The sequence below is a fragment of the Aegilops tauschii genome, chromosome 6 (assembly GCF_002575655.3).
Source record: "Aegilops tauschii subsp. strangulata cultivar AL8/78 chromosome 6, Aet v6.0, whole genome shotgun sequence".
Classification (NCBI taxonomy): Eukaryota; Viridiplantae; Streptophyta; class Magnoliopsida; order Poales; family Poaceae; genus Aegilops; species Aegilops tauschii.
In genome coordinates this window covers 459,534,316-459,543,666 of record NC_053040.3, presented here as the reverse complement: position 1 = coordinate 459,543,666, position 9,351 = coordinate 459,534,316, and the positions used below count along the sequence as shown (strand labels likewise).

At 43.3% G+C, this 9,351-nt stretch overlaps 1 protein-coding gene across 2 annotated transcripts; it reads right to left on the bottom strand.

The window, feature by feature from the left end:
* Positions 1-2,868: 2,868 nt before the first annotated feature.
* On the bottom strand, positions 2,869-8,433 carry LOC109767330 (cycloeucalenol cycloisomerase). 2 transcript variants are annotated; one of them, XM_073502460.1, is made up of 9 exons: positions 8,249-8,433; positions 7,574-7,755; positions 7,324-7,493; positions 7,056-7,139; positions 6,294-6,335; positions 5,700-5,810; positions 5,001-5,192; positions 3,733-3,830; positions 2,869-3,333 (listed from the first exon to the last, which is right to left on the bottom strand). In XM_073502460.1, exons 2-9 carry the CDS (start codon positions 7,578-7,580, stop codon positions 3,144-3,146), a joined length of 894 nt encoding a protein of 297 aa, XP_073358561.1. In that variant the 5' UTR covers positions 7,581-7,755; positions 8,249-8,433; the 3' UTR covers positions 2,869-3,143. The 2 variants fall into 2 exon arrangements, with proteins under 2 accessions (XP_073358561.1, XP_020181684.1); XM_020326095.4 differs by having other exon boundaries at positions 7,574-7,752; positions 8,249-8,415.
* Positions 8,434-9,351: the final 918 nt, after the last annotated feature.

Below are 9,351 nucleotides of genomic sequence, written 5' to 3'. Positions count from 1 at the left end.
GGCGGCACAGTCGCAAAAAAAAAAGAAAAAAATCCGGCGGCAGCTTGTCATGCGGAAAGGGTGGGGGAACAATGCGGTGGGTGGCAGCTCACGTATAAGTATAATCCATCCATCCATGCAACGCAACGCAACGCAACTAGTATTCCGGTGCCAGTGGCGCCAAAGCCAAACGCACGGTTGGTAGCAGTCAGCAGCAGCAGCCCAGCCCCATTCCTCAGTTATCACGCTCCTCCCGCCAACCGTCCACCGACACGTTACGTTCAATGCCAAGAGGGCCCTCCCCAGAGCGTCCGCCAGAACCCGCCTGTCAGGGCGGCCTCGTGGTAGCCCTGCCGCCGCTGAAAGCGAAAGACGGCATCGGCACGTGCGAGCCGCGGTGGCATGCGTGGGGTGGCGCTCAGGCTGCCGCTTTGGCTTTGCCCGCGCCAGCCTGAGACAGGCCGCGGCCGGCAGCGTCATTGCTGCTTTTTTTTTTTTGAATGTTGATCATTGCTGCTTTGCCTCCCGGGCTTGGACTCATGACGGCTCGGGTTAGGTTGGGTTGGACGTACGCGCGCGCAGGCGGAGCGTACAAGGTCCGGCGCGCCAACCCACCCTGGCATGTGGCATGGCATTGTACCGTGGTCCGGCCGGCGCGCGGTCCTCCTTCTGGAACTGTTGCCGCTGCTGGTCCTGGTCCTGATTCCTCTACGAAACGCATGGCGTACCGGAAGGAGTATCAGGACGTGGTGCGTAATTTCGCGGGAATCGTTGGGTGGTCCCGTCGTCCCGCGTGGTGTTTACTCGTCGTCACAGGGTGCCATGCTCAAACATGATGTACCGGCATGTCGCTCGGGTCCTTTTGAAGCAAGAGAATAAAATAGCGCTGGCGCCATATTTGGGGTCATCTTCTCCAAGTTAACAGCAGCGGTCCATGGTTCACGATGATTTGTTACTGAATGCATCGATACCGGCCGTTCAGCCGTTGTAGCATGCATGTTTGTTCATCACGTGGAACGGATGCACGTGGCGTCGGCCAGCAAAGCTTCTCAACGGAGGAGCGTCATGTCTCCGTTTTTTTTTCCCCCTTTTTTTATTTATGTAGGACATGACATGCCAAAAAAACGTCGTGAAATGGTGAAGAAAATGGAAAGGGGTTCTCTTTTCTTTTTTTGAGAACGGTTCTCGTTTTTTCTTTTGAGCGGCCGAAAGGGGTTCGCATTGGGCGTTGGACAGTCGCAAAGGACATGGAAGAGCCTTTTTTTTGTGAGGTGTGGACATGGAAGAGCCTATGAAGCGGCAAGGAGGGCCCATACGGTTTCCATACGTTCGCTTGTTCATGGCCATAACGCACAAGATCTTTCGTTCCGGTTTTTTCCCGTTTAGAACGTTTATATGCTACGTTCTTTTTGGTGTTTTCCGGATTTTCTTCCAGATTTTTTCTTTTCGTTTTTTAGTTTTATATCTTTTTAATGTTTTTCCTTTTCATATTTTAAATACACCAACATTTTAAGAAATATCCAAACATTTGAAAAGTACATGAACACCTTTTATTTTATTTTTGTAAAAAGAATTAATACTTTTTAAAATAACACAATCCTCTCCAAATTACATGAATTTTTCAAAATTACACATAATTCTAGTAAAATAAATGAATTTTTAAAATTTACATGAAACTTCTTTTAAAAGGCATAACTAATTTTCAAAATTAAACGACACTTTTTTTATACGTGTTTATTTATTTAAACAAATATTATATAAATATATACCTGAACGCTTTTTAAAATTACATGAACATTTTGTAAATACGTGAATCCTTTACGCAATTACATGGCGCTTTTTAATTTATAATTTTTTCCAAGAAATGATCACCTCCACGCAGCAAAAAGAATGAAAGAAACAAGAAGAAGAAAAAACAGAAGATAGCCAAATTCTATAGACCAACGTTTGTCCGTCAATCGGATGCAGTGAGCGGTGAATGGGATGACTCCTACAATGAGCCATACATAGCGGAGGCAGCCATTTGGTGCCCAAGTGCATCTGCACCCGGCGCGTGAACAGTAAAATAATTTACAATACCAAAAAACTAAACAATCATTTTGTTTTGGCATCCAAGATGCTTGTATGCGTGATGTGTCCAGAAATTCTTGACATTCAGACATTCCTGGAGGTCACGGCAAAAAAAAAGAAAAAATGGCTATGAAAGAAACTTTGAAAAAGTACACCACTCAGTTTGTATTTTTCGCCTGGAGCTCCCCAAATGTCCAAACATCACAAAAATCTGCACGCTCCTTGCGCACTCAATCATCTTTGATGCCAATAAAAATCAGCTTTTTTAAAAAAAATTACTATTTTTTTATGAATTAACTGTTCATCGGGTGTAGATAAGCGCGATGAGCCAGCCTTGTGGTCATGCTTGCCACGCTTGCTGTGGCCGAAGAAGCCCATGATGACCGCGGCTGGCGTTTGGGGAGCAAGCTCTAGATGTGGACTTATGGCGAGAAGTGAATGAGGCCGGCCTCCCACCACCCGCTCTAGATGTGAACTTTTGGTGAGAAGTGAATGAGGCCTGCCCCCCACCACACTTGTCATTCAAAAGGACGCACTCAAGAAGTGTGGCTGACATGCAGACCTGGACACCGAGAGGACACGCGACGCGTCCGCTCGTATCCGTGTGGACGCAAACCTGTCCAAATTTGGGTCAAAAATACGTCCAGACAAACACCAAGTAGTGGACATGATTCGTCGTTTTTGTTCATTTCAACCCAAACGGACACACACGGAACAAATGATGCCCCAAACACCCCGAAGGGTACTGTCGAGCCGCACTCAGACCGTGGTGCGTCAAGATCCATTTTCTGGTTTTCTCAACAAACAAAAAAAAATCCCTTTCTGGTTGACATCAAATCTTCATTGCCTCCACCTTACTCAAGATGGTTTCTGAGATCAGGCTGAACTTACAAATTACCAGTTCGCTATTCGCACGAAGCAAATACAACATGCAGACAAGAAATCGATCCATTAATCAGCAAGAACCACGCCTTGACGGTGCAATTTTCATCCCTCCAATGGAGAGGCGAACATTCTTGATTCTTGAAGAACGCTGGCACTGGCGGAGAGCCAACGGTACACGTGGGAACAGAAGAATCCACATCGTTCCCGGACTAGACGCTTTCATTCTGCGCATGGAACCATGCTAGCCCCGGCTGGCCACACCGTCTTGATTCGGGGATGGGCACGATTGGCCCCAGAAATATGCGCCATAAATCAAGTATTATCGTGACGAGCATTGCTGCGCCCAGAGCGTCGACGGCTACCCTGGAAAGGGCCCACTTCTCTGCTTTTTCGTCGATCCTGAATGCCAAATAAGAGTTGCACAGAGTTGAACATGGATTATGAGATTGACAACTAGGTAAAGAGAAAACAGTGAGAGGCCTATCCACCCAGCTGCGATGATGTGAGCGAAAGTAAGTTGTTGGAATTAAGAAGTATACTTATTATTTTGGGTATTCAAGCTAGTGATGTTTAAGATAGCCAGCTCAAGAAAAGTAAATGTTTTCGCAGGCATTGACCGAGTTCAGAACCAGATATTGCTGTTTAACAATGAGCTTGATAGATAAAGTCATAGCAGATAGAGGAGCAAAGGAGAATATTCTCCCTATGCATAGCTGATAGATCAACAATATGAAATAGAGCAAAAATGACATTATCAATGAAACCAGTTGTACACGTCTAAATTCAGACAAATTTTACCTTGAGAACATCGGAAAGCTGACGAGGAAGTATATTGCATAAAACAATGATCCAACTTTGTACATTATGTCCCGATCGACGAATTCGTAATACGGAAACTGCAAGGTCAATTTCAACATCAGGAATGTAGTGTCTTGGGGAGCAGAAAGGGAAGACTTCATTCACAAATAAAAAAAAGGATGCAGAAGCGGAAATATCTCAGTATAAGCAAAGAAACATTTAGCTTTCTGGATAGCATCACTGAAAAGTGAAAACAACATCAATTGCATGTACATCACATATAATGACATACTGTGACTGTGTATAACATAACTTCATAATACAGTGTTATGAGATGCCACAAAATAGTTGCAGCATGGGGGTAGAATGTTTTGCTTTTTTATTTTTGCCAAGTACCTTACGAAATTCTGATGCATGGAAAATAAACAAGACTGACACAAAAACCTCTGCTTACACCAAAAATGTAAACACTACAGCGTTAAATTCGTGAGACATAAAGGTAAGTGAATCTTAGTCAAATACGGAGTAGATGATACAATTTACATTAGGAACTAAGGATTTCACCAAGTCAAGCAACCAAGTGACAATAACCAGGCGCTGTTTTAAAAATTATTTACATATGACATCTGTTTTGTATGTAAGTATAAGTATTTGATTATATTTACCTAATTGTTATTTTATTCTTCCGAGTGCACCAGAGAATTGATCGCAGGCTCACAATGCCCGCGCAGTGAACAGTAGAACGTGTGTCGAAAGCATTGTACAAGCTACTACTGATTTATATGTTAATGGACAATACAAATTTGATATAACCTACTCCCTCCGATCCAAAATAAGTCTCACAGTTTTGAACTAAGGTCAACCTTAGTTCAAAACTGCGACACTTATTATGGATCGGACGGAGTAGTAGTTAGCAAAAAGATTAAGAGATATCAAGGATTGTCTAGAAGTTTTTATCCACAATTGCCCATAACTAGAGATTCAAAACAGGCATTGGCTGCATGTTCTCTGGTATCTACCTAGTCCAGCAGGATACATCGTTAGAATAGATGGGTTCTGTGCAACTGAGCCACATGAGATACACATACAAAAAGTAATAACAGATTGGATTCAATCAAAATAGTTTGTACTCTAGAATTAAGGCACAAAATATTGATGATTGCCACTGTAAGCAAGCAGATGAAAGTTAAATATTAATAGATTGGGGAGAAAAAATCTCATAGTATTCATAGCACCCTATGCATGAAGAAATATATGCGGGAACATACATTTGCAATGGCTAGGGTCTCCAAGTATGCAATGAAGTATGAGAGTGCTAAAATCCATGCCGCTTCAAACAACCACCGAATAGACTGTGGCAGGTGAGCTGTAGAATGACGTAATCTACGAAGTGTCATATTCGATGCCATGTGATAAAACAAGAAGCAGGCATGAGTTAGGAGAAATGTTGTATGGGGTACCTGAAACATTTAGAAAGAAAATCATTAAGCATTGCAAACAAATAAGTAGAATTAGTGTAGCACATTTGAATAACTAGTTACTGTCCCACAGATGAACTACAAACAGAATTGCAACAGATATGTATCTGGTTTGTGTCAATAATGTACATAACATGACGGAAACTATGTAGCAACCAAACAAAGTTTTAAATTGACATTAAAAAATAAATATATAATCTGAATTGATGAATGATACCGTCAGCGTATGGTACTCAACTAATATGCACAAACATCAACCCTGCTATTAACCCCTAATTTGCAGAAGAGAATTGATGGAAGGGAATATATGAAGTGGGAACAAAGCAATGAAATGAGACAATTTCCTAGTTTCCTTAGCATTGAGCCATTGATTGATTTTATAAGTTTAGTATTCCACAAAAAGATTTTATAAGTTTAGTAAGTAAAAAGGACATGTGTAGCACTCGGTGAAATTTCTCCACCCATCCATCCCTTGTGTGAAGATCTTACATTATTCATCCTCCATGAAGGAAAAGTATAGGATGCGCCAAGAACTGTGAAAAAGTAATGTGTCCAAAAGTAGTTGCCGACATAACTGAAAATTATAATCCAAACATTAGCCTGCAATTGAAAGATGTATCGTGAATTTAGCAAACAGTTCCAAAGAGATAATATGAGAAAATGCATTACCAAATAAAACTAAGCCCATAGACAATGAGAAGTACTACTCATTATACCTGTATTAGTAGTTTAGCAACAAAGCAAGTACTGTCGTAACTGAAGAATATATATCACTAGTGTTTGTTCAGACAGGGTAATTTGCTGAGTTTATATTACAAAAGCTTTCATGTGCGTACAAAAGCTTTCATGAGTGTCACTTGACAAAAATATGGTAAACATTTGATAAATCAACTGTTATAAAACCACTTCTAAACTTCTGTGGGTCCAAGTTAGATCTGAGTAAGGTATAATTGTAGTGAAAAATATAATCCTGAATCAAATCCATATATCAGAATCATACTACATACAACTGTGGGATTTTCCAGGACTGTCCATTTCTGGAACTCAAATTGGCTTACAAAAATCCACACTGAAAATACATACCTTGACCCAGTAACGATCTTTTAAACTTCTAATACTATCTGCCTGAAATGGAAAAAAAAATGAAGTTAACTTTCAAATATATGACACCAGTATACAAGAGTAACACAAATTTTATCCTTTATGGACCAAATAAAAGAAGATATAGTTTAGGATCGAAAATAGGAAGACAAATCAAAAGGGAAAAGATGAAATGCAAAACTGAAGCTCAAATAAGAGAGCTGCAAGAGAGAGGAGCCCATCCTTATGGAGAAGCTGACTTGCTGAGGCAACCCTCTCCTCCCATCCCTGCTCTTCCATTTCTTTCCCCACTTTTATAGTTTTTGTCATGTGTTCGCTCAGAATTTAATATTTGCATACCTGCCCTTACTCTCGTTTTTAATTTTTCGTTTACTGCAGCACTGATGGATTCCTTTGTGTAGGCCAGAGAAACTGCTGCTGTGGTTGGAAACATGAATTGCCCGCTGATCCAAAACACCAAAATGCTAGTAGATTCTCAACATCAAATGATTTCTCAACTCTGGTTGTCATCTTAATTGCAACGAAATGTTAATGTCTATGTTTATGCATATAATGTTTCTCGATTCTCACTTAACGGCAGACACCTGAATTTGGTGAAACAGTAATACTGCTGTGCAAATACTGCCCTTTTTTGCTACGAAGAGTGGTCATGACCATTGAGCACCCTCTGAAGACTGAATATCACATTGAACAGATCTTCCGAACTTGATCTGACGAGAGAGTAGGAAGAGCGTGCCAAATTACCTTTCCTACGAAGAGCAGAGGGATGACAAAAGCAGGCACGGTTGACACCAATCCAAGAACCAAATATTCCAGCTCCGTAAAACTCTGCACATCGTAACAAAAAATACAAGAATGATTAAGAGGAAGAAAAATGTAAATCCAATCGGCACAAAACAAATTACCAAGATCAAATCTTTCTCTTAGGATCCCATATTCCTTTTAGGATCCACCAAAATGCTCCCAAGATGAGATAGATCCACCAACAGGTGACGGCGGCTAGTACTAATACCTCGTAGAGCTTGAAGGGGACGACGACACCGAGGCAGAGCGTGAGCCAGAAGGGCGTGTATAGCAGGAAGAACTTCTCCCCCCACCTCTTGCTCCCGTCAGCCGCCAGCCATGCGCTCTTTCCGGCCGCGCCACCTCCGCCCCGCTTCGCCGCCGCCTGCCGCCGGACAGCTGCAAGGGCAGACGGCTCCTCCGGTTAGGTGGGGAGACCCGTGGAAGGACACCATTGGGCGCGGCAGGCGCGGGCTCACCTGCCATCGCTCGATCCCGCTGTCAGCAGCCCCTCCTCCCCTCAGTCGCCAGCGCTGTCACTGCTTGCGGTTCAGCAGAGGAAATTCAGTTCAGAGTGGCACTTGCGGAGTGTGTGTGCCCTCGACTGACGCCCTGGCCAAGGGAATTTGCAACACGATTGGATTGGTGTCAACTGTGCCTGCTTTTGTCATCCATATAAAAAATAAAAACAAATAAAACTTATCAGACACAATTTTTTTCAGTATGACAAGAAATCAACAAAATTAGATCTGAGCACAATAGCTACAACATATGAAAGAGAAACATCTACTGCGCTCGTTCTTACCACCTAAACAACATAATCAGAAGGGAATGAGGAATACAAATTAATAGCAATGGCAACCTTCATGCATTTAATTGAGATGTAAAGAAAATTATGCAACGAATTAGGCTCTCTGTACAGAAGATAAAGCAGTTCACAAAACAAAATACTCATAATCTAGTTAGCCATAAAAAGCTCTCTGTACAAGATAAAACAATTCACAAGCTAGGGTTCGTCACGACAGGACGGACGAGGGACGAGGCAGGAAGGATGGGGGGAGGGGGTTAGGGGAAGGAAGGGAGGAGGGAGAAGGAGGTGAAGGAGGGGATGAGGAGGGCGGAGCGGGGAGGGGGAATAAGGGTGGAGGTGCTACCTTTCACGGCGGTGACGTCGTGCTACCTCTGGCGGCGGCGAGGTCGAAGAGGGGCGGCGGCGAGTTGACCGAGCAGCAGGGGAGGAGCAGGGGCGAGGTAGACCGGAAGATCTTGGGTGGCGAGATCGGGTCGTGGGCCGCGGGGTTTTTTTTTTTTAACTCGCGGCGGATTTGCTGGGGTTCTCAACGGCAAGTTTTAGAGTAGTTAATAATATATCACTCTCATTCCAAAAAGCCCGGAAGCATGTTGTATTAATGACTTCAGACCTAATATCAGCTTGGTGCATTGCTTTCCTAAGTTGGCCTCAAAATTGATGGCTAGCAGGGTGTGCCCGCGGATGGGAGAGCTAGTGAGCATTAACCAGTCTGCTTTCATTCATGGTAGGAACCTCCATGACAACTTTTTGCTAGTCAGGCAAATGGCAAGAAGATTGCATCAAAGGAAAGCTAAGGGTGTTCTACTCAAGTTGGATATCGCTCGAGCTTTTGATTCCCTATCTTGGCCCTTTCTCTTTGTGGTGCTTCGTGCTAAGGGATTCCCGGAGAGATGGCTTGATTGGTTGGCAACCATGCTCACTACCGCCAACTCGAGGATCGTGGTGAATGGGTGTCTGACTGACAAATTCATGCATGCTTGTGGCCTTAGACAGGGAGACTCGATCTCTCCGCTGCTTTTCGTTATTGCTATGGAGACCCTCACGGAGATCATAATCAAGGCGCATGAGCTCAGAGTTTTGGAGAATTTGAATGGTTGCAAGCCCTTCCAGAGGTTATCGCTATACGCAGATGACGTGGTACTATTCATTAGACCTTCTCGGACAGATATTGCTTTTGTCAAGGAAGTACTCATGATCTTTGGAAAGGCCTCGGGATTGCATGTTAATTTTGCCAAGTCTTCAGCAATTCTGATCCGGGGAGAGGAACAGGACGAGGAGGTGGTCAGAAGCGCGCTACCGTGGAAGATTGATCACTTCCCGTGTAAATATCTGGGTCTACAGCTTGGGATCAAACAATTGACGCGTTCTGAATGGCAATGTATGGTGGATGGAGCGCTCAAAATCTTGCCAGGATGGCAAAGAGGCCTAGTTACACGTCCGGGAAGG

Excerpts from the sequence above, each read along its gene's own strand:
- LOC109767330 (XM_073502460.1), bottom strand. Across the intron at positions 7,140-7,323 it reads TCCCCTTCAAGCTCTACGAG|AGTTTTACGGAGCTGGAATA; the intron begins GTATTAGTACTA and ends TACGATGTGCAG. Across the intron at positions 5,811-6,293 it reads AAGATCGTTACTGGGTCAAG|GCTAATGTTTGGATTATAAT; the intron begins GTATGTATTTTC and ends TTTCAATTGCAG.